General features: G+C 39.3%; 2 protein-coding genes and 1 pseudogene across 4 annotated transcripts in view; 2 read left to right on the forward strand and 1 right to left on the reverse strand.

Moving 5' to 3' along the window:
- LOC122661699 (DDT domain-containing protein DDB_G0282237-like) lies at positions 1-18,712 on the forward strand. Of its 3 annotated transcripts, none has more exons than XM_043857192.1 (11): positions 1-258; positions 1,130-1,309; positions 1,492-1,664; positions 14,536-14,957; positions 15,058-15,145; positions 15,512-15,858; positions 16,007-16,449; positions 16,557-16,728; positions 16,822-16,983; positions 17,077-17,165; positions 18,182-18,712. In XM_043857192.1, the coding sequence occupies exons 2-11, from the start codon at positions 1,197-1,199 to the stop codon at positions 18,321-18,323; spliced, it is 2,151 nt and encodes a 716-aa protein (XP_043713127.1). In that variant the 5' UTR covers positions 1-258; positions 1,130-1,196; the 3' UTR covers positions 18,324-18,712. The 3 variants fall into 3 exon arrangements, with proteins under 3 accessions (XP_043713127.1, XP_043713125.1, XP_043713128.1); XM_043857190.1 differs by having other exon boundaries at positions 1-235; XM_043857193.1 differs by lacking the exon at positions 1-258 and adding an exon at positions 358-422.
- LOC122661700 (thioredoxin H-type-like) overlaps positions 14,274-23,359 on the forward strand; it is a 14,143-nt gene continuing 5,057 nt past the window's right edge. Inside the window, exon 1 of the mRNA XM_043857194.1 lies at positions 14,274-14,280. The gene's annotated coding sequence lies outside the window, so the exon portion shown is untranslated. The remainder of the gene's footprint in view (positions 14,281-23,359) is intronic.
- LOC122663206 overlaps positions 20,313-23,359 on the reverse strand; it is a 21,565-nt pseudogene continuing 18,518 nt past the window's right edge.

Genomic DNA, 23,359 nt, shown 5'->3' on the forward strand with positions numbered 1-23,359 from the left:
TTCCGAGAAGAGGGGACGAGCAAAGCCCGCAGAGAGGTATTCTCTTCTCCCCGAAAGAAATACTGAAGGAGAGAAACTCAAAAGAAGACGGCTTCTTTGCTCTCTCGCCTCCGTTTCTTCTGTTACTGATTCACAGACTCTCGGGCTTGTTTCCAATAGTTGTCTCGTTTTCTTCGTGTTTGTGAATGGATCACCGGTTGACGAGCTTTCGTTTGAATGTCTTAGGACAGAAACGGTGAGTGTTTCAACGAGTTCTAGGTCAGAGAGCTTTCAAATTATTCAGCATTGATGCTTCGTTTCGTTGCTTTCGGTTTTTTCCTGCCATATTTGATTGCTTTCTGCATTCTTAATTGTGTTTGAAGCCTTGTTTGTAGCAGAGCTATCGGTAGAGCTCTCATTTGAAGCTTCTAGTACCGAAAATGGTCAGGTTTCTGCAATTTATATCAAAATTTAATCATTGTCTATGGTTTTGGGTTGTTCATGTCTTTTAACTTGGTTCTTGGTTTGTTTTGGCGGGAATTGGATGTCTTCACCATGAAATTGGACTTGAAGCGGGAACAATTTTCGTATTTTATCCGTACTATTTCATTTAGGGTTTCGTTTTTTGTAATCGAGATTGTGTTATGCTTTTTTTTATATTTTTTTTTTCCTTTTTTGATTACCTTTCTGTACAACATCTGATTCAAAATGCTGTTTATTTTTCTATTTATATTTTTATATGTCTTTGTTGTCGTTTCTGGATTCTGGTACTTCTTTGTAATGAGTTGTAGAGTGTGGATTGAGACTCTCTGTGCTGTAATATTGGTTTTTATTCTCAATTTCTTGGTACTTCCACACTCAAATAACAGTAAAAATTACGAAGTAGGAAAGCTGGGGTTGATATTACCATTTGTTGAGAGGTTCTTCTGCTGCCAATGTTGGATTCTTCATGTGGTTATTTACTGTTTACCTTTTAGGCACATAGAAACACAATTAAATAACAAATGGTAGCATTTTCCTGTTGCGTTGAGCTTGAAAAAAATGTGTAGGTTATTGTAGTAATGGGTTCTGTGGGTTGGAAGTTGGAACTACAGTGTATCGGCTGCAGAGTGGGTGCATGACTTGACATTGATTCTTCATGGGTTCACAGGAGGTAAACTCCAAAACAAGGTTGTTCTTTGCTCTGGTCCTTGTGGATTGTGTTGGACTGAATTCAAATGCCTCTTTTCAAAAGAAAGCCTTTTGCCCTGGTGGTACCACCCAATGATTTGGAGTGTAATGAACATGTTTTCCAAGTTCGTTTCACAAAGGAGATATTTCGTGATTATCAGTATCCTCACTTCTGTTATAATGCATTATGTTCTCAAGAAAGTTATTACATTTGCTGGCTTTGCTGGGATCAACTTTTTCTAACATACTTTAGTTGTAAGATAATCAAAAGTTCTTAATTTTGAAGTGCATTTTCTGTATATTTTATTTTATTTTTCTCTAGACTTCCTTGACCTTGAACAGAGCTTATCTGCAACGGATTAATCTATATCGTCAGAGAGTCTGGACATGTAAAGTTACTGGGAAAACAAACTTAACTTATGAAGAGGCTTTGGTCTCAGAGCAACGTGGAACAGAGAAGGCTCAACAGTTCCCAAAGGAACTAATGATACCTGTCTTACACATGATCCAATTCAGTAAGAACCCCTCACTTGAAGAATACATGTTTTTCCTATTTTTTACATGTTTCTTTTTAATAAAATTTGAGCTTTTAGCGTATAATAATATTATCCTATTTGCTGCTCCCCACCCTCCAATACTTAATATCCATCATTGATTTTCCTGTTTCATTGTTAGTACTTTTCTTCTATTTTTTCTCATAGAGGGCAGATCTTTGCTCAATGATAAGGTTGCTCCATTGTGACCTAGTGGTCGTGGGTTCAAGTCGGGAAACAGCCTCTCTGTGAAGCGGGGGTAAGGTTGTGTATTTATGACACTCCCCAGACCCCGTAGTGGCGGGAGCCTCATGCACTGGGTACACCCCTTTTTTTCTACTCATTTGGGGCAGGGGGTTAAAGTGCTTGAATGTAGGGGTTAACACTTCGTAGGTAATCATTGCTTTTACTTCATATTTTATTTTTTGATGTTTGTTTATTGATGTCAACGAGATCTTCAAACAGCATCCTTGAATCCTTTTGCCAAAAGCTGATATGTGAAAAAGTTTTATAGGAATGCTAGCCATGCCTACCTTAAGAGTGGGTAATATTTCTACACTGCCAAACATTGGACACCTGGACTACGGCAACTTTGTCTGCTTATAAGACCAGTAGTTCACATTTTTAAATAAAACTCTAGAAATCCTTAACCACTGAACCGCATATTCAACTTCCCTTCTTCTCCTTCTTCTCAATCCTAATTTCTTTGCTGATTTCTGTTTGGACCCTCCTTTATCTCTCCTTTCTTTCAATGACGGAAACCATTTTCGAGGGAAAGCTATTTTTGATGATTGGGACTCAACAACGACCATTTGTTTTGGCAATTGAAGCATCAACTTCAGTGAGGGATTCATCTCGGGTGGTGATGCTCATTTAAACTCTTTTTGATATGACAAGCCTAAAATGTCATATTCTTTTTCACTTATTAATAGATCTTTCTTAATAATTAACTTGTAACAACCATTTCATTCGAATTTGGCTGATTACTTACAAGTTTCGATTCCATGAGATTTGATTTTTAATATTTAAACCACCACATCCTTGTCTTTTGCATAAATTCTTCTAATTTTAGAATTTACTCCAGGCGCACTGAAGAGGATCAAAGCCTACTTCAAATAAGCCAGATAAAAGTCAATAGAAGAACGTGATTGTCATTAACTATCGTCAATTAAAGGTTACATGGGGGGAGTGGTGCAGGACAGGTTTGGGAATTCTAATACAAGTCTAAGGATTAATGACTTTGGGTTTAGGAAGGTCTACTATCACAAAACTCACAACATACATGCAGAAAAGATTTAATAGCAGCCATAAATGATAAAGTTTTCAAAATATAAGTGCAGAAAATTCATTCTAGGATTCATGGAAATTTAATAAACGATACATATTAGGCAGTACGTTCCATTGCTGTCCTGCGAGTTGGAATATTATGATCAAGTGCTAAGTCACTACTAAATTCCAAGAATGTATCCTTAGTGCCTCCTTGCTGTTAATTGATGAATCGCCATTGTGTTTGAGGCTATAATTTAAAGCAAAAGTGGAAAAATTGGGAATGGTGGAAAAGGAATAGGGGAGAGGAAGAGGGTGGTAGCCTAAGAGAAGAGTTAGGGAAGAGAAAGGGGGTTTGGCTTCACACCAACTTGGATTCACTCCAAGGTTTGCAAGGAATCACTCATGCTGCAGAGAAAGGGATGAAATCTTACAAGTTCCAACATCATTCATTGTCTTCCATGTCAAAAGACAGTCTTTTTGAACCCAAAATGAAGAACAAGAAGGAAATAGCTCCCTAATAACGACTTTTCCAGCAATAACTACTCCGTAATAACTACTTCTCCAGAAACAACTCCCTAATAACTCCCTTACAACATTAGTACATTATAATTTTGACACCAATAAAATAATATACAACAAAATAAAACAAGCTACACACAAGTAAACAGAAACATGCATCCACACAAGTTAATAAGGGACATATAGCCTCAATGAAGTGCTATGTTGCTCTGTACGTTGGCATCTCCTTTGATATGTCCAAAATTCCTTGATGATGTTGTCATCAATTCTCTTTGGGCGGGAAGAACTTACCTCTGGTGAAAATAGACTCTGATATTTCTCTAGCAAATCTAGATTAAAGCGTTGAAGCTTGTCCTCGGTGATCCATGTGCAATCCTACTAGGTTTGTCTCTCTATTTGACAAGTAACTTGCGATATCCCCCGGCATAAGTAGACACAATCTGCTCATCTAAAATGTCTTCTACCTCTTCTCTTCTTCTTGGCATAGCTGGTAATGGTGGTATAGGATTAGGGACTGATCCATGAGAGAAGGATGTGGTAGGTTTTGGGTGTGGTTTGCGTAGCTGAAGTGGAAGGCTCAAAGGGTTGGAATGATGGCTGATCCTTTGTAAGGCAAAAGGTCTTCAACATTAAAAATGGGGCGGATGTCCATATCTGGTAGTAACTCCAAAAGATAGGCATTGGCACTAAGTTTCTTTAGGATTTTGGAGGAATCAACACTTCTTGCATGGAGCTTCTTCCATGTACCCTTTGGAAACTGCTCAGGTCGGATTCTCACCATGACCATGTCTCCATTAAATTCTTGTTACTTGCGATTAACATCTGCACAAGACTTGTAATATTCAGTACTTATGGCAATCTTTTTCCTTATTTCTGCATGTAGCACATGGATATGGCGGCAAATGACTCTATTGATTCTGAGGGTCTAGCTTCTAATGGCAACCAAATGAGGTCGATAAGTTTCCTAGGTTGGTAGCCTAAGACTATCTCAAATGAGCTGCTACCAGTAGACCTATTGACTGAACTATTGTTAGCAGATTTTGCCAGTGGTAAGACTGAATCCCAACTTGACATATGCTCACCCACTAGACAATGCAACAAATCCCCAAGACTGCGGTTGACCACCTCAGTTTGGCCATCTATTTGGGGGGTGACACACAGATGAAAACTATAGCTTTGTTCCCAACATTTTTCTGAGTGTTTTCCAAAGATAACTCACGAACCGAACATCCCAATCGGACATTATGGTCTTGGGAAGCCATGCAATGTAAGAACTTTTCAAGGAAAAGTTTGGCTACATGTAAAGCATCTGATGTTTTAGAACATGGTATGAAGTGAGCCATCTTAGAGAAACGGTCCACAACAATGATGTTGGAATCATGACCTCTAACTATTATAGAGAGTCCCAAAATGAAGTCCATAATCAAGTCTTGCCAAGGTGCATGTAGCAAAGGTTGTGGTGTATAGAAACCAGTATTTTACTTCTTTTGTTTTGCCATCTGGCAAGTGTGACACTGTTCAATGATCTTTTCCACATGTCACTTTAGACTAGGCCAAAAGAACCCGTCTTCCACCATGGCAATTGTCTTGTCCATACCAAATGCCTTGGTGCACCACTGGAATGCAACTCCCATATAATAAACTCTCTAATGGATAAGGCATAATTTGCTACCACGAAACAAAAAGCCATATTGGAGGATATATTCGGTACTCGTTACTGGATGTCCCTTATTGTAATACCCCCAAATCCGGGTTAAAGATATGGGTGTTAGCCCTCACAGGCCGCTTGTTAAGTAACGACTAGTCTTTCATTTCTATTACTTTCTTAGTACGGAAACTATAATATATATCAGATAATATTAGTGACATCAGAATATCACAATGGAAAAATTGTAAACATTTCTATATACAACTGTAAATGCTGGCATCAACCATCTCATACTGTAACATCTATTGTCATCTCTACTACATACATCTCAAAATGTGTATAAACATCAAAATGTCTGATCTCTCTCTCTGATCATCTACTTGGTGGAGCCTACGCCCTTCCCTCTAACTCTCCTGACACAATCGGTGCACTGGCACTCGATGTGTGGATGCTCTGTAAAATAATCATAAGCTATGGAGTGAGCTAACTAGGTCAGTAAGAAAGAATGCAGTTGATACCATGCTCATTAATATAAAAATCATGCTATGAACATGCTGCTATCACAACTATCAATCTAGTATACTATAACTAATCATACATTAGCTGGCATGCATGATACTGTACACTATGAAAACATCGTTCATCTGGTATTCTCTTTCTGTGGCTTACTTTATCTGTTATTCTCTTTCTGTGACTTATTTTATCTGTTTATCCATGTGAACTACCACTGAGCTCTATAAAGGTGAGGATATATTACTCTGTAACTCTGGGGGTTTGTAAGGATCCAACTCTATGTATATATAAGAGTCAATACTGCTCCTCATTCCGGGCATTGTAGCCCCGGGAAGGACAGATCTGAGAACATACACCTATATCAGGAGGTACATGATCTGCCCCTACTTTCGGATGTCGTAACTCCGAGGAGGATCATGCCTTAATTTCTAGGTACCCCATCCAATACCTAAACCCCTTCTGGAAAGGTTTGGTAGTCACAGGTTTGTGCTATGCTTTGCTATACTTTACTTTTCTTTGCTAACCTCCACTTCTAGTCCACACCGCCTAACTCATCTCTAGGATGAACTTGATATTGATATAATACCTATTGCCCACTCCCAGCTAGTGAAGGGGACAACCCCATTACCCCTCTCATACCTTTGTTGAACTAGCCGTTGATGAAACCTTCAGTCTCAGTTCTTTACTATGCTCTACTGGTCTTTACTGTTCTCTATTGTTCTGTACTGTTACTTAGCTTATCATTCTTCATCTTACTGTATACAATCCATAAAATAGCATTTCTGTTAGTAAAAAATACTACCATCTCAGAGGAATAATAAACATACTGTTATTGGGAAAACATGGTAAGATATGATAGAATTCCCCTCACCTGTCTGTCTCTCTTTACTGTAGTCTATTTACTGTCCTCAAACAGTGTATCTACTATCTCTTTGTCGTCTCTGGATTAAACTGGACCCCTACACGGCATTTCATAATCATTAAACATCTCTTTTATACTCTTGGAATAGTGGGTAAGGTCTCCCTCCATCCATACTTAACTAAACTAGTCTCTACAACTCTTCTTGGGCATGTGTGCACCACCGGTCAATCCATAGGTTGAAACAGTAGTCCAGAATGGGAAACCTAAACCCTAAAATAAGGTTTTTACTACTTTCTTTCCCAATACTTTATGGGATTTCATCCCCTTTTAAAATAGGTCATTTAATATCTAAAGAATGCTATTAGGGAACTTTCTAATGGATTACACTGCAACAATCACTCAAAGAATCGAAAAGGGGCTTAGGGTTTACCTTTTGAAGCTCAAAACCCTAACTAAAGAGCTTTGTGCTTAGTTTTTGCTTATCCCCCTTCGATCTAAGAGCCTCTACTAACAATTAAGACTTGAATCTTCACGTTTTTGGCCTCAATCCTTCTCTTTCTTTCCCTCTCTTTCCTCTCTAATTTCTAAGTGTTCGAACACTTGAAAATGAGCTGATTCAGCTCTAATATAGACTTTTTGGTGCAAATGATCGACCGGTCCGAGCAACCGGTTGGACAGCCGACCTACTCCTATGGTCAACTGGTCGATGATCGGTCGGAGATTCTCCGACTGTTAGTACCGGTCTGACCGGTTCCCAACCGGCTTAAGGTGGTTGAACTACTGGAACCAATCGGTTCTACCGGTTCCTGCTTACTCAGAAACCTCTGATCGACCTCTGCTTACTAAATCAGCCGTATCTCGCTCGATTCAAATCCAATTGCTCTGATTCTTTTTCCTCTTGAAAGCTGACTCGATTACCTTTGTTTCCCTTGTTTTGGGCTTTCCCAAATTCTGACAAAAGCTCATGTGAAGTGGAGACACTTGACCTTAACCATACAACTGACAATCTCTTCTCTTTACTAGGGAACGCTAGTAAGGTCCACACTATACTTAGGGTCATTCTATCCCACTCAATGCTTGTAAATAATGAAAATTCAGATTTACTTGTACTGCCAATTTTGTTTCTTGAGCTGACTCGAACTGGATTCCATCAAAACGAACTTGTCAAGCACCTGTTAGTTATCAAAACTCAATATTAAATACTTTTCTGGGAATGGGTAATGTAAGACTAAATCTAGGTGCCAATTAACCCACAATAAGTCACATCAGTCCACCAGCAATAACCCTACAGCAGGGTACAAACCAGGTCCGAAAATAGGACTTAGGGTTCAGATCAAACACAACTTTCAGCCACTTAAAGGAACTGTAACTAGGGCCGATTGTAAGGCTGAGAATGCTCAGCAAACTCTGAGAGCAGGGACTGATTTGGATGACCTGAAACAGTAGGAACAGTAGTAGGTCACCAAATTATAAAGTAAAGGAATTAGTTGTAAACCAAACCAGCCTGTAGAAAGTCTCCAAACTCAGGTCGAGTGGAGATGATGTTGAAGAAGAGCTGCACTCCAAATTCGAGCCAACTCTGATGGCTAGAAGTTGAGATATGAAGATAATCCCAAATTAGAAAGTTTGGAGAAAACTTGCAAAATCAGCACTGCACTTGGACTCCAAGTTGGATCGAGTGTAGGGCTTATTGAAGGGAGGCTTTGCTGCAATTTTGGTGATGTTCTAATGGATGGAAGTGGACTTGTGGAATGGGAATGAAATTAGAAGGTTTGGCGTTATGGGGCAATCCAGCCAAAAGAATGGCCTGCAGGCTGCAACAAGGATCGACTGGGATGATTGGTGATGTGATTTGGCACTCAAAGTCTCAACAGGTTCTGGTGGATGGATGTGGAATTATGAGATTCAGATGTTGCAGCAACCTTCAACTCGCAGGAGCAGCACAGGGGTCTTCAATCGATAGGTCACAACAGCAACAGATCTGGGCCTTGTTTGTCACTTGATTCTGATCTTCAAGAGGTCCTCACGGCACTTGTAATAACCTTCAAATGGCAGCAACAATAAGGGGGGAATCGAACAAGGTGGGGAGAATAGGAAGATAAAGAGAAGATAGAAGAAGGGGGTAGGGGAATGGCTATCTCAACCTGGGCCTCTCACCCATAGCTATCTCAGCTGTTGCGGCATAGGGAAAGCTCCCATACTCGATGGTTAATTGGCCTGGAGATTCTTTTCTCTAAAATTCTGTCTTTCATTAAGATGTCATGCCTTTTAATAGCTTAGGCAAGCTTACAATAGAATAGAAACTTCCCAAAAATAATAGCTAATCTAAAATAGAAAACTTCTAAATCCTAACTAAAGAGAAGTTAACTAAATCTACTTGGCTTTATAATTCAGCCACAAAATAGAAACTAAAACAAATTACAAACTAATAAATATAGAAACTACTAAAGTGCATTGGTGTCTCTCTCGAAGTCCCACTTTTCGTGTTTGACCACATTATCAGTAATTGTCCTTAGGGACTCCCCTTTTAATCTCCACCACCTTATCTTAGGATGCATAGGTTCCCTCCTCCTATACTTCTGTGCACCGAAGCACATATCCAAGACCACCTGTCTGTGTGGTTGGGTGGTAAGGCTCTCCCCAGGGATAACCTTAGAATCCTTACACACCATTTTGTCTTCCCTTCTTGTTAGGAAGAAATTTATTTGGCTGCAATGATTCCCACTTTTATAGGTAACTAAGTGTTCCTTTCTTTTTTCAAAGAAAGTGTTCATAATGGGAAAATCATAAGCTATCACAAAGTCTAGGATTGAGGTCCCCTCATTGTTCCTCTCCCAAACCCTGTAACTGTCATGGATACCTTCATATCCTCTTCTGTCGCTCCCAATGTGTCCGTTCAAGTCATCTCCAATAATAATCGATTCATCCTGGCCAAAACCCTACATTAAATAATCCATGTGTTCCCAAAATTGACGTTTACTACTTTAATCCAATCCTTATTTGGGGAGCATAAATGCAAACAACATTGAGAACCTCTTTCTCCAACACTAGTTTGATGGATATACTCCTATCTCTCAGTCTTTTGACCTCCACTACATCCTTCTTTTGATCTTTGTCCACTATTATGCCCACTCCGTTTCTATTACTTTGATCTCCTGAATACCAAAGTTTGAAGTTGTCCAACATCTTAGCTTTGTTACCCTTCCATCTATTCTCTTGGATACAAGCGATATTAATCCTTCGTCTCCTCATAATATCTGCCAACTCCAGGCTCTTACTCGTTAAGGATCCAATGTTCTAGGAAGCTAGTCTTATCTTATGTTTCTGGGCTGGCAAATTTCCTCTCATTTGCCCTTGCATACTTATCACTGCATCAGGGCGTCGACGCGGCACGTCGCAAATGGGGGACGCCCTAGCCAAATAAGGACAAAAAGACATGATAATAGGAAAAAAAACAGAGATTAGAAAACAAGAGGATCCATGCAAAAAGTTGATTGGCTGAATAAGTAAAGTGTCGAGTGCCTACCTGACGGTATTTTTGCAGCTCCTTGAAGACATGGATGTAATCCAAAATATGTGGAGTTCGTTCTTCAAAGTACTTTGGTCGAATAACAAATTCCACTTGTTCAACTTTCACATCATCAGTTGTGTCCATGGGGTTGTCCACGAATGTCTCTTCGATCACTTTGTCAACTGTAGTGCCACATTCCACATTGTCCACTGCCTCAACTTTGCTTGAGTCAATTTCTTCAAGGCAAGCCTCAACATTTGAAACTTCAAGTGCTAGCTCCTTGTTGACGATAAAAATTGCTGGAACTGCTTCAACATTAACCCCCAACTTTAGGTGTGGGCTCACTGATTGGAGGTTTATTCTCTTGTTGCTCTTCCATCTTCAATATGTCAATGGTCATGGAGCCTTGGCAAATAGTGTTGAGCTGATCATGTAACCTTCGCAGGAAGGTAGAGGATAAATATTTGTCCATCAATATTTCTTTCATCTCCTCCCATGTGGTAGGTTCTTCACGATGACGGTACAACCTTCCTTCATGTTTACACCACCACTCTCTTGCTGCCCCAATCAACCTGGCACAAGCCAGATTCATCTTTCTCTCTTCAGACAAGGCGAACTAATCGAAGTAATCATCTAAAGCACGCATCTATTCATAGAACAGAAGTGGATCAAATCTCCCATTGTAGTCTTTTAGTTCAAGTTTGATTTTGAGCTTATTATCTAGACAGCGGGCACCAAAGTCAGCAGCTTCTTCATCATACAAAGTTGGTTGATGGATGATTCTTTGTGGTGTACAAGGTGGATAACAAGGAAAACTCTCAACAGTTTGCTGTTCATTAGTTTGTCTAGTGGATCCCTTCAATTCTTGCATTTCTCTCTCTCTCTCTTCATAGAAGCAACTTCTTCAGTCAACTGTCGAACAACTAAGGCAAGAGCTTCATTTGCGTTCAACGGAGCATGGTTAGGGATGTTAGAACTCCCCTCTTCCATGGCTCTGATACCAAATAATGTTGAAAAGGTTCAGCTAAGAACCACTCTACCGTAGGATCGTTCCAAATAATTTAAGACTACAAGACTAGTCCCAAAAAACCCACTGAATATTGAAAAGAGAATAAACTCAGAATTAGAAAGTTAGGGTTCATAGCCAAACCAGCCATGTGATGGTGATCAAACTTGGGTTGAGTGTAGGGGTTGCTAAAAGGATCCTTGGCTCAAAATTTGGTTCAGTTCCGATGGCTGGATGCTGAATTATCAGGGAAACACCAAATTTGAAAGTCAAGGGAAATCCTTCAAACAGCGCTGATCTTGGGCTCCAATTGCAACCGAGCGTAGACCTTAATGGTAGAAGCTCTGTTTGCAAGTTTGGGTCAATCTTGATGGCCAGAAGTGGAGATAGAGGAGGAAGAACGAAAATAGAAGGTAGGACTCAAATTAGAAGGTCTGTGCTGTAGAACAATCCAGCCAACAGGGGGTTCTGCAACTGGGTTCGAGTGGACCTCTTGCAGGTCTGAATCAACCCTTCAAATACCACCCTCGATGGAGCAGAGGATGCTGGACTCAGGTCCTTAGATTGCAGCAACAGGGGAATGCAAAGGGTGTAGCTGGCAGGTATGGAGAAGAAGGTTTCTTGTCTCTGATCAGCAGCAACAACTCCAGCAGTGATTTGGGTTGATCTCTGGTCCTTCACAGATGCAGCAGCAATGGAATAATATTGACACAAGTGTAGCAGCAGAGCAATTGAAGGCTCACAACAACAGTCACCAACAGAGCTCGAGTAGGGCAGGAGGAAGGAATAAGGTAAGAGAAAGGAGGGATAAAGATGCTTCGGCTTTCTCAGCCAGGTTTCTCAACCCTTCATCCACAAAAGGATAAAAAACTCCGTGGCACTCAAGGAAAACTCATATTCATTCATCTTTTTAAAATTGTGGGGAATGGCTACAGAAGCTTTACAATTAATAGAGGGCTATGCTTACAACTCAAGTTAAAAGAAAATAGAAACTACTAAAAATAGAAACTAGGCTTTATAGTTCAGCCAACATGCAAGGAACAATATTAGAAACTATAAAATAGAAACTACGTCTAATTAAAAATAGAAACTTAAGCCTACTTGGTAAATCTAAAATTAGAAACTAAACTGACCTATTAAATCCCCACACATAGACAAAATTGACCCTTCTAAAAAGTCTTCACATGATCTGGTCTTGGGCCCCACAAGATCTTCTAATAATATTCCACCCAGGCAAAATAAGGGGTTGTTGCACTGTTCACGTGAACAGTGTTTTGGCATCTTTTTCTTCATGTTTATCCTACATCAAGAAGTGTAGGGAATTTATCACACCCCAATATCTGCACCCAAACTTGGTCATACTTAGGGTTCAGGCCAGTCAAGAAATCATACCATTTCTCTTTCCTTCTGGAAGGTGCCAACATCATCAGGGTGGGCCATAGGAATGGGATGGCAGAAGTTCAATTGCTGCCAAAGAGTAGTCAAGGTAGAGTAGTAGGCAAGGAGAGAGCTCCTTTTGAGTAGTATTACAAATCTGACGTCGTATCTCAAAAATCTAGGCATAATTCCTTGCCTATGAGTAGATTTGACAAATGAGCTCACCGGCGGGAGAAGACACAACGACCTAGTGAGTCATGGTGGCACTGGCAAGAGCGATTGACGGAGTAGGCAAGGAGACCTGGAGGGTCACGACGACGACAGCGCCGGTGGAAAAGGACCGGCGGGGAGGCACGACGACCTGGAGGTCGCAGCATTGGCAAGTAGTGGCAGCACCGGTAGCGAGAGGAGGCCAGTGGAAGAGGCACAGAGACCTGGCGGGTTGCGGTGGTAGCACCAATGGCTAGGTGGGCTTGTGGTAGAGGTGCGGCGACCGGAAGGTCACGACGGTTGCAGCAGTGGCGGCTAAGGACGCATGACAGAAGGCGACCAGGTGGTAGGTTGCAACAGCAGAGAGAGGCAGCCAGGTGGTGATCGCGGCAACGCGATGAGGGTCGCGTTCAAAGAGGCAGCGACAACGGCATAATGGCAGCAGCAACGACGTTAGGAAAAGCGGGTGAGGAGGTGCAAGGTAAGGAAAAATTCAAGGGTGCAATGGTATGGTGGTCGTCTACCATGCTAGACAAGAAGGCTACGGTCTCCAACGGGTGGCGGCGGAGGTGGTGAAGAAGGTGAATGCGAAAAACCAAAAAGAATTACCTGGGGTTTTGGGCTCAGATACCAAATTGGGAATCAGAGTTGAGCAAATGATGTGACTTGTCATTAATGACAGAGGTCCACTTTATTTATAATGAGAATTACAACCTAAGGGCAAAATAGTAAAGAGGGAAAATAATAAAACCCTAAAGACAAAGAGACAATATTCCAATTCCACAGTTCTCAACAGTAATAAAAATTAAAATAATATAAATGCCAGCTCAAAGTGGGATATTTCACTTTCCTGAGTTCTGTTTCTTTTCCCCAGTTTCAACATCTGATTTTTCCTTCGATTACATAGACCTAGTGCTACAATGCTTTCTTAATTTCTTAGATTCTGATCTTAATTTCTAATCTGATATTTCATTTATTGTTGAGGCTTCCATTATTGATATTCCTGCATATTTTATTTCTCTAATACATATATTCTAAGTGCCTATTTTTCTAAGATTGAATTCTGGTTCTGTAATCCCGTTCTTGAGTGTCCGATCCTCAGTAAGAGTTTGTCAGCTCTCAGAATCTAATCACATATTGAACTGAAATTTTAATGTTTTGTTCTCCCCAATTAAATAAGCATTCGACCAGAATTTGGAACCTATCTGACCTATTGATCTTGTGATATTAGATATTTTCTTGAATCTGGAAAATTCTCCGAGTCTGTGATCCTTTTTGTTTTTTTGGGGTGCGACTGTGATCCTTGTTTTCTACTTGTTTCTAAAACCTATCCATTAGGTTGCCAGAACCGCATTATAATCGTTATAGCGTTTATGGATTAATGGGATGGTTTTATAGATCTGAAAAGGGAATGAATCTTCTATCTCATGGTTTGATGGGCAAACCTCTGATCTGTTTGTGGTAAACAAATTTTCCATCTATCATCATCTTCTTTTTTCTAGGCTACTGTGCATATGTACTGTTCACAGCTTCATAACAGTATAAAATTATATTTCTGAAAGCTCTATTCAGTTTTAACCGTTTCCCCACCATCTTTCCTTGTAGTTCAGCCTAAGAAATTTAAATCCTCTGTTCTCCATTTTGGCAGTCATATTTCATAAATGCTTTAATTTAATTTTGGGAGTGAGGTAATTCTAATTAGCTACCTTCCATTGTCAAGTCTGAGGAACACATTCTCAAATTATAAGAAATTTCTTTATTCTGGTCTGCATTTGTCATACTTAAAATTGACAAGCCTGTAGATGTCAGAAAACTGAAACTTTACTATTTAATTTTGGGAATCCAGGTAAAATTTGGTTACAAATTGCTAGATCTTTGTTATATAGACTTAGGTTTTAATATTTGATCATGTTTGATCATACTGAGCAATGTTTGCAGGCATGCTCAAGTTACAAGATCTTGTAAAATCAATCTGCACCAAGTTGCAAGATCACTTTATAGAGGGCTTGGAGCTATATGGAAGAAAAGATAACTCTGTTCAACCATGCCAAATACTGAAGGTTCTGGATGAGGATCTCGAAAAAGTTCATTATGAAGTAGGATGGCTTGACAAAGATAAGAATGTAACTGGTACTTCAATAGCAAATGCAGATGATCTGATAAGGAAGAAGCTGCCTTTCACTAGAGACGTTCTTAAGTCATTTATTAGAGAATCCACTTCAAGAAGTTTTCCATGGGTGGTTCATGATAAACTGGCAAAGAAGCATGGAGTTTCCACTGAACCTCCAGAAGAGCTGAGAGACAAACTCTCCATTCAGGATGGATGTCCCAAAAGCAATAAACGCAGGAAAACTGCCTCAGTAATTTCTTAGACAAACTTCTCTTTTTCTATAATAAATTCTCTTAATGGAATTTATAATTTCTTTATTGTTCTGAATTTATCATGTTTATCATACTCAGGATACAAAAAACCAAGGGACCAGCAAAAGGAAAAAACTGGAAACCGAAAACTCTGAAGGCTTAACCAATGGAAAAAAGGCAAGCAAAGGTGCGCTATACAGTCAATTTGTCCTTGTGTACTCAGTGTTAAACTTTCGTAACATTTAGGTAATGCTTGTTGTGCACTTGCCCGCTAACATGATAAAGATGGTAACACAGCTTTTTGATCTATTTATTTATCAATTTCTGTTAGTGAAGTAAATATGATAAATCATCTTCTTAAATAAACGAGATGATGCTTTATTTTCTTTTCTTGAGAGTAGCGATATATTCATTTCTACCTTCAAAACATCCTCACATTTGTTTGGTTGCGGAATTTCTTTTATTTTTTAAAATATTGAAGAGTTTTCTGGACTCAAAAGTTGTCTGACTGAGTTTTCATTGACTGCTTTCATATTGACATTTCAATGTGCAGAAATCGAAAAACCGAACAAGGAACCAATTAGATACCCAATCGATGATCTTTTGGTTCAACCTGGAGCTGATGATCCAGTTTTCACTGATCGCCCTTCTCCATCAAGGGATTTTGGTGTTCCAATGGACTGTGTTGGGCATCTTCTAATGGTTTGGGACTTCTGCTCTTCATTTGCCAGGTTGTTGAATTTGTGGCCATTCTCCCTTGAAGATTTTGAAAATGCAATTTGTCACAAGGATAACAATCTTATTCTCATAGTGGAATCACATTTGGTACTTCTTCGTTTGCTAATGAAAGACGAGGGTGGCTACTTCATGGTTATACAGAAAAAAAGGCGGAAACTGAAGGTAGAAGAATCCAATTAGTTATGAAATTGCTGGTTATTCAAATATTTTAAATATTCATGCATAATCTTGTTAGATAATACTTTGATTCATAGTAAATCTTCTCTGATATTGATTACTTTTTGTGCTTGTCTTATGCTCCTTGTTTCAGATTACTCTAACGAATTGGATGGACTATTTGTGTGACTTCTTAGAGATGGAAGATATACCAGAATTATCCACTCATATAGGAACAATAAAACGGGGTCATTATGGCCTTTTAGATCCTCAAGCTAAATTGTTTATCTTGCGGGAGCTAGTTGATCGGGCCCTTGCAACAAATGCTATCAGGGAGCAGTTGGATAATTATATTGAACAACATCAGGCACTTGCAGCCGCAAAGAGGGGAGAAGCATTGGAGGAAGCTAGAAAGCGGAGAGAAGAGAAGGGACTCTTGAAAGCAGACCCTGACAGCAAAGAAGTACTACATGGTAATATCCTGGAGAATGGGGGGCATGGCTTGAACATATCCGAGAATGGTGATAGCAATGGAACAATTGGAGACTTTCCAGAAAAAGAAGACAGGAAGGAGGGGAATCATGCATCTGAAAACAGGTATAAGTTCCTCTTCGTTTGCTAGACTACAATGAGTTGCGATTGATTTGACAGTTGACACACTGTATAAAAGAAGGCAGTTATATCATGGCTTTGCTTTTATGCAGTGAAAGTCATCGTGTGAACATGGCATCAAGGAAAGTTAACAAGAAAAAAAAGAATTTGAAGGTCACTATAGAGAATGTGCAAGTTCCATTTAGCATGGAGAAACAAAAAAAAGAACTTCCATGGAAGGAGAAAGAAACGGAAGCTCAGGAGAAGAAAAGTAAAGAGCTAAGGGTATGATTAATCTTCTCTTTCTCATTACATTTTCAAGTCCTTTTCATCCCCTCTCTCTCTCTCTCTCTCTCTTGACACTGTTCGTTTTTACAGAAAGAACATCTTGAGCGAGAAATGGAGAAACGCTTTATTCGCACCAACCCTTTGGGGAAAGACAGAAATTATAATAGGTATTGGTTTTTCCGGCGTGATGGGAGAGTCTTTGTTGAGAGTTCTGACTCCAAGCTGTGGGGATACTACAGTGCGAAGGAAGAGGTAATTATATCATTCACACAGACAAATATGACATTGCCAATATATGCATATTTTTCAAATGCTTAATGATTACAACTTGGCTTTATTGAGCAGCTTGATGCATTGATGGGTTCACTAAATTGTAAAGGGGAGAGGGAGAGGGCTCTTAAAAAGCAGCTTGACAAGTGTTATAACAGAATAAGGTGAGTTTCCTGCTCTTGATTCAATATGTTAGAGATTGCTGGTATCCATTGATCCTCGTCTTTATAAATGTTTCTTTGGTTTAAATTGTCTGGAAGTGTTGGTGGGAGTATCCCATCTTTTGAAGGCAATAGTTTCAGGTGCAGCTTCTGTTCTCACACTTTGGCTGGAAATGTCTCTTATTTTAACTGCCATTACAAATATCCTTTTATATTCTGTTCATTGACTTACTTTTAGATAGATACAAGTTAGTCTTCTGTAGGTTCTCTCACCCCCCCCCCCTTCTTCTTACATTATATTGCACAGTTCTAATAGAAGATCAAAGTAATGCATGTTTTCATTGTGCGAATAAAGTTCCCACACGCTAGTTGTAGGGACCCTTCCAAGACACCTATTCCTGTCGTGGACAAGAGGATTTGGCATTCTGCCCATTGTATAGACAGGGAATCTCACTGGGTAGGCAACATGTCAAACTATGTTGCCCATTTCATTCATCATGGGGTCCCTTTTGCTTTATAATTATTTTATTTTAAAATTTTTAATGTTCCCTACTTATCAAACAGTCCCACTTTTCAAATAACTTTCAAAGCATCATATGGGACCTTGAAAAGTCAGCTTGGTCTTGAATTTAACACATGCATTTCCACCAAATTTGGGCACTAACCTAGTTGCCACGTTTTCAGTTATAGATGGTATGGGAAATGTTTCTGGAACATGGCTTGGTGTCTAACATGGATACAGGGTGTTCATCACAGAACCTGCTGTGAAGTAATGAAGTTCTATTCTTAGATAGATCAGATCAATTTTGGTTCTTGAAGTTCTGTTTAAATATCATGATTATGAGAGTACGATCCCATTCCTTCACACTGGACAAATTTCTTGTGTGTGTGTTCAACAGTTATTGCCGCATTTTGCTAGGACAGACATACTGATATCCGTATTTGTCAAGTACTCTGTGTTCTTTACGACTTCCACGATCATGGTTAACTACTAATTCATGCCATTTGCATTTTCACAGCCCGGCGTTGCATAAGAGATCAAGGGATATTGCTCAAAAGATTGCATTGGAAGAGGCTGTACTGCGACGGTCAACACGTGTTCCTCCAAGGGACAACCCAGCTTTGGCATTTTTCCGGTATGTCAACAAGTGGAAGGACTGACACCTGTTGGATTAGGAAACTGAGTTGTTTCTTCTAGGTTAAGTGGATGCATGGTCTGAGAAGTTTTTACTTCATTTCCTGATTATATTCTTTGGCGGTGCTATTTTTGGGGAGTTTTATGTTCTAGTGCCGTCATGACGGACATGCATTTGATAGGGAATCTATATAGAAGAACTTTCCTTACAACAGATACAGCCAAGGACAGATGGCCTTAACACTTATCTTGAGGACCAGGTAGAAAGTACTTGGACAAAATCTCTAAATGTCTTTCTAGAAATTTTTCGGTTACTCGCTGTCAATTTTGATGCGATGATACCCCCATCACTTTTGTAAACGAATCTTGAGCAGAACTGTTAATTCAATTAATTCAATGGAGGACTCAGGAATTATATGTAGAATCTTGCATTAACCTCCTATATAACCTGATTGCTATTATCATGAAGGATCGAGTTTCTCTCCACCCATGGTGAATGAGATCCCATTCACCGAAGGGCATAGGAATGAGTATCAAGACGGTATTTTGGAACATGCTAAAACCTAGGAGGGGTTTGTGAACCCTGGAATGGTTGGTGAACCAAAACTTTGCCCTATCATGAATATAGCAAACAGTTTCCATAAAATGATAAAATCATTAGTTATGCTCCCTTTTACAGTTAAAGTGGTTTCAATGGAATAGTCTATGCAGTCTTTTAATATATATTTTTTTGTCAGAAACATCAAATGGATGGGTTTTTGTCCTACAGGTTCCTGCACTTTCTTTCTCCCCATAGACCCCATCCCTAATTGATTTGACTGGTGTTTTTAAAATTATCAATACCGTGTTATGATCTTGGAGTTAAAAATTGCAAGAGGTTAAGATGATTAATGATTTAGAATGGTTTTTAACTTAGATTTGATTTGGAGGTTAACCATGATTAGTAAAGGTCAGGACCAATTGAATACAAAGACCAGAGTAAGGTGAAGCCTCAATCATGTTAGAATGGGCAGGTAAATCTGAAGTTCTGTGACGAACTTGCATATTTAGGGGTTGATTTGCTAATTTGGCCCAGAAATCCATTAGTACTGGTGAAGCTTGGAATTTGATTGGATTTGGAAGATAAATCTAGTAGTTTATGTGAGGAAAAGGGCAGTAAAACTGTAAAACACCCCTTCACCAAAAAAAAAAAAGACCCTACATGCTTATATGGACTAAGCACGGGGTGATCAGGACAATATTAAGATGTTATCGTTAAAAAATTGCTAACTCTCTGATTGGATCTAGCATATAATCAAGAAACTCTTAGTGGGCCGGTATGGACTTTATTATTGGATTCTTTTTTTTTTTTTTTTTGGTTAAATCATTGTTGTTCAATTCATTGATTGGTTAAGGGCATTAGCTTGCAGATAGTGAGCTAGGCACTTGGTAGTAAGTGTTGTGTGGAAGCCCATTGCTACCGGGAGGTCTTGAGTTAAAAGTCTCTTGATTCACATCTCCCTCTCCTCATAGAATAGGATAGATTCTATTCAGGGTTATGGTGTTCTTAAGGGGATTTGAACTGATTTAGGAGATTTTAATCTGATGTGGATCAGAATTGTCTATGACCGGTCCAATCCCAATTCAGATTCTTAAACATTGATGTTGATTGCATGGTTGATATGTCAGAACATTTTGGTCAATTTGAAATGGCCAGTCGACCCAACAATCAGTTGATTCAGTTGTGTGTGTGTTTGCCGGTCAATGGTGTGTTATTATTTTACTTGCCCAAAAAAAAAAATGATGTGTTTTTATTTTATGTAAAAAGAAAATTCATTAAAAAAATAAAATGTTGTACCAAAATATAAATAATAAAAATAAAATGGTTTCAACATTTATGGGATATAGTCACCTGACCCCTTGTTTTGTTAACAAAGCATACAGATTCAAAATTCCTCATAAGCTTAAATATATCATATAATAAACTATATATACATCTCTTAAGGCCATAAGGATAAGGATAACCAGCTAAATAATCAACGACCGATTTGTAATGATAGCATAACACTATCCCCCAAGCTCCCTTGACAACTTGCATTAATAGTAGAACTATCCCCCAAATTTTCTTGAGCAGTTGCATTGACTGTAGAACTTGTTGATGCCTCATCTGTGAAGCGTTTGGTTTCCTCATATTTATGTTTTGACGAGGTATGTTCGAAAAACATTCTCAAAGATTCAAGCTCTGTTGCAACTTCTTTCATTGTTGGTCTATCTTCCCCTTTAACATTTAGGCATCGTCGTACAAGCTTAGCAACTTCCAAAATTTGTTCTCTATTTCTCTCATTTACCACTCGGACGTCAAGAAAATGAAGAAGTTTCTTGTCTTCGATTGAAGTAACAAAATACATTGCTAGGCTTTTATGTTCTCCAAATTCTTCAGGTAGAAGTGGCTTTTGCCCTGTCAAGAGCTCTGCAAGAACAACACCAAAGCTATAAACATCACTTTTGTCAGTCAATTGACCTGTTTGAAAGCATTCCGGGTCTAAGTACCCTAAGGTCCCTTGAACTAATGTTGTCATTTGAGTTTGATCCAAAGGAACCAATCTTGAAGCCCCGAAATCAGATACTTTCGCTGTATAATTATCATCTAGTAGTATATTAATAGACTTGACATCCCTATGAAGGATGGGTATTGAATGAGAAGAGTGCAAATACGCTAGTGCTCCAGCTGTTTCAGTGGCAATTCTTAGACGGTTTCCCCATGAAATAGAAGCTGCAATATTCCTGTTATGGATATGTTGAGAGAGGGTTCCATGGGAGATGAACTCATAAACTAACAACGGAACCTCTGTCTCTAAACAACATCCCAAGATCTTTACCACATTTCTATGATTGATTTGGGAAAGTATATCTATCTCATTTATGAACTCTATAATCTGACCTTGATTCATTATTTTGGATTTCTTAATTGCCACTCAATAATATTCCTTTGAAAACTGTTCCATGCCCTCCTTCGCCAAGTATTCGACTCTCATGGAAGTTGTTGGTAGCCTTTTTTAGCTCTTCTTCAGTGAAAATCTTGGCAGTTTCTGCAACACCTTCCTGTAAAGCTATTTGTTGTTGCAATAGCAAACCCCCATTTTGTTGGAAGTATTTTTCTTTGAGTTTGACAAGTCTTCTTCTCTTGATTGCCCAATATGAAAAATAAATGCAGACCAGTAGAAATATAATGCTTAGACCAATTCCTGCACAAACACGAACTTTAACTGAGATCTTTACTTTTACCTTTTTGTCTCCTTAAATATTATTTTTAATGCAAAAAATGGTCTCCAGATCATAGTCATCTTTTGGTCAAACATTACAAGTAAAAGCTTAGCCCTAAGTTTTCAATTACATTGAATCCTGGACTTCCCACCCTGAATTTAACGAAGTTATTTGACAATGTTGGATTCGAGGAAGCCAATTCATAGACCTGAAGCTCTCTCACCTGATCACTTCCATTTTGAAGAGATCGAATAGAGACTCTTTTGGTTACATTGACAGACTTAAAAAGAGTGGTTTACACCGAACTGTTCAAGCCTATGAGTTTGGGACAGAGGATGGAAGGGATGACTTCATTTCGGATTTGGTGGTCAAGTTTTCAAATATGTTGATTGCGGAGAAACTATTTTTGGCACAAAAAAAAAAATTCTAAAAGAATATGGATTCTAGATGGTATGGACCTGTTTACGGCGGGCTAGGCCGGCATGTTAAAACTCCAGCCCAATCTTAGCGGTCATAAAGTCTGCCCAAGCCCAGTCCGATCTTGCTAGGGCCTAAGAAACACTTGACCCAGACCCAATCCTACCAGAGATTATCCTAGTCTAGTCCGACCCGGCCCTGATTGGGCAGAGCTGGACCGGATCGACCCTGAATTGGACTCTGAATTGCATGTTAGATGTGTGTGCGTGTACCCTAGAAGTTTTAAAGTCGGCCCAGGTCTAAGCCCAGCCCGGCCTTGCCAGGGCCTAAGAAACACTCGACCCAGGCCCAACCCTGCCAAAGTTTATCCTAGTCCGGCCTGGCGTGACCGGATTGACCCTGAATTCCATGTTAGACATGCATGTGTGTGTGTGCACTCTAGGGGTTTTAAAGTCTACCCAAACTCAACCCGGCCCTGCCAGGGCCTAAGAAACACTCGACCTAGACCCAACCTTGCTAGAGTTTATCCTAGTCCGGCCCGGCCTTGATTGGGCAAGGCCGGACCGGATTGACATTGAATTGGACCCTAAATTGCAAGTTAGACATCAGGGCATGGTACTGGATTGACTGTTAGACGTGTGTGTGTACTCTAGGGGTTTTAAATTCTCTTGGTGCAGATATATCTTAGCTGGAATTTCTTGTTTGTAGGGCTGTTGGTCTATTGGCCCCTTTGGGGTGTTGGAGGAAGCTTCCCCTCCTTGGTGTTATATATTCCCCTTTTTAGTGTGATTTTGTTTTTGGATATTCTTCCTTCCTCACCCCTTCCTTTTTTTGTTTTATTTTTCGTGGTCTGTTTTAATAAAGAATTACTTATCCAAAATAAATTAGGAAATACCAAATCTATTTGGAATTCATTCTCAAAAAGTGTTTAGCAAATATTGGCATTTAAAATTGACATGTTAGAAAAGTTTCTACACCATGGGTATGTAGGTATCATATTCTCAAAAAAATGGGGAAAGAGAGAGATTTTACCTAGAAAACGGAAAAACATGGAGCCTTAAGGATTAGAGAAGAAAATTACCTACAATAATGCTTATCAATGGAAGAGATTTCTGATTGCGGGTGCAACGAGACTTATTCATCCATCCATCGCCATGGTAGCTTTGAGGACAGAAGCAGTTGTAACTCCCGTACGTGTTGGTGCAAATAGCATTCTTATAGCAAGAATTATTGCGTCCCTTCTCATATTCATTAATATCTTTGTCAATCCAGCACCGATACACATGAACAATAAAAATTTGATAATTAGCTTTACCAAAGACTTCACACTTCACATTCATTATAGTTTTGAAAACACTTACCTCATAAATCCATAAGCCCACAATGTAATAACATATCATTA

This window comes from Telopea speciosissima, chromosome 5, assembly GCF_018873765.1.
Source record: "Telopea speciosissima isolate NSW1024214 ecotype Mountain lineage chromosome 5, Tspe_v1, whole genome shotgun sequence".
Lineage (NCBI taxonomy): Eukaryota > Viridiplantae > Streptophyta > Magnoliopsida > Proteales > Proteaceae > Telopea > Telopea speciosissima.

Excerpts from the sequence above, each read along its gene's own strand:
- LOC122661699 (XM_043857192.1), top strand. The coding sequence starts at position 1,197 with ATGCCTCTTTTCAAAAGAAAGCCTTTTGCCCTGGTGGTACCACCCAAT. Across the intron at positions 14,958-15,057 it reads AACGCAGGAAAACTGCCTCA|GATACAAAAAACCAAGGGAC; the intron begins GTAATTTCTTAG and ends TATCATACTCAG. Across the intron at positions 15,146-15,511 it reads TGGAAAAAAGGCAAGCAAAG|AAATCGAAAAACCGAACAAG; the intron begins GTGCGCTATACA and ends TTCAATGTGCAG.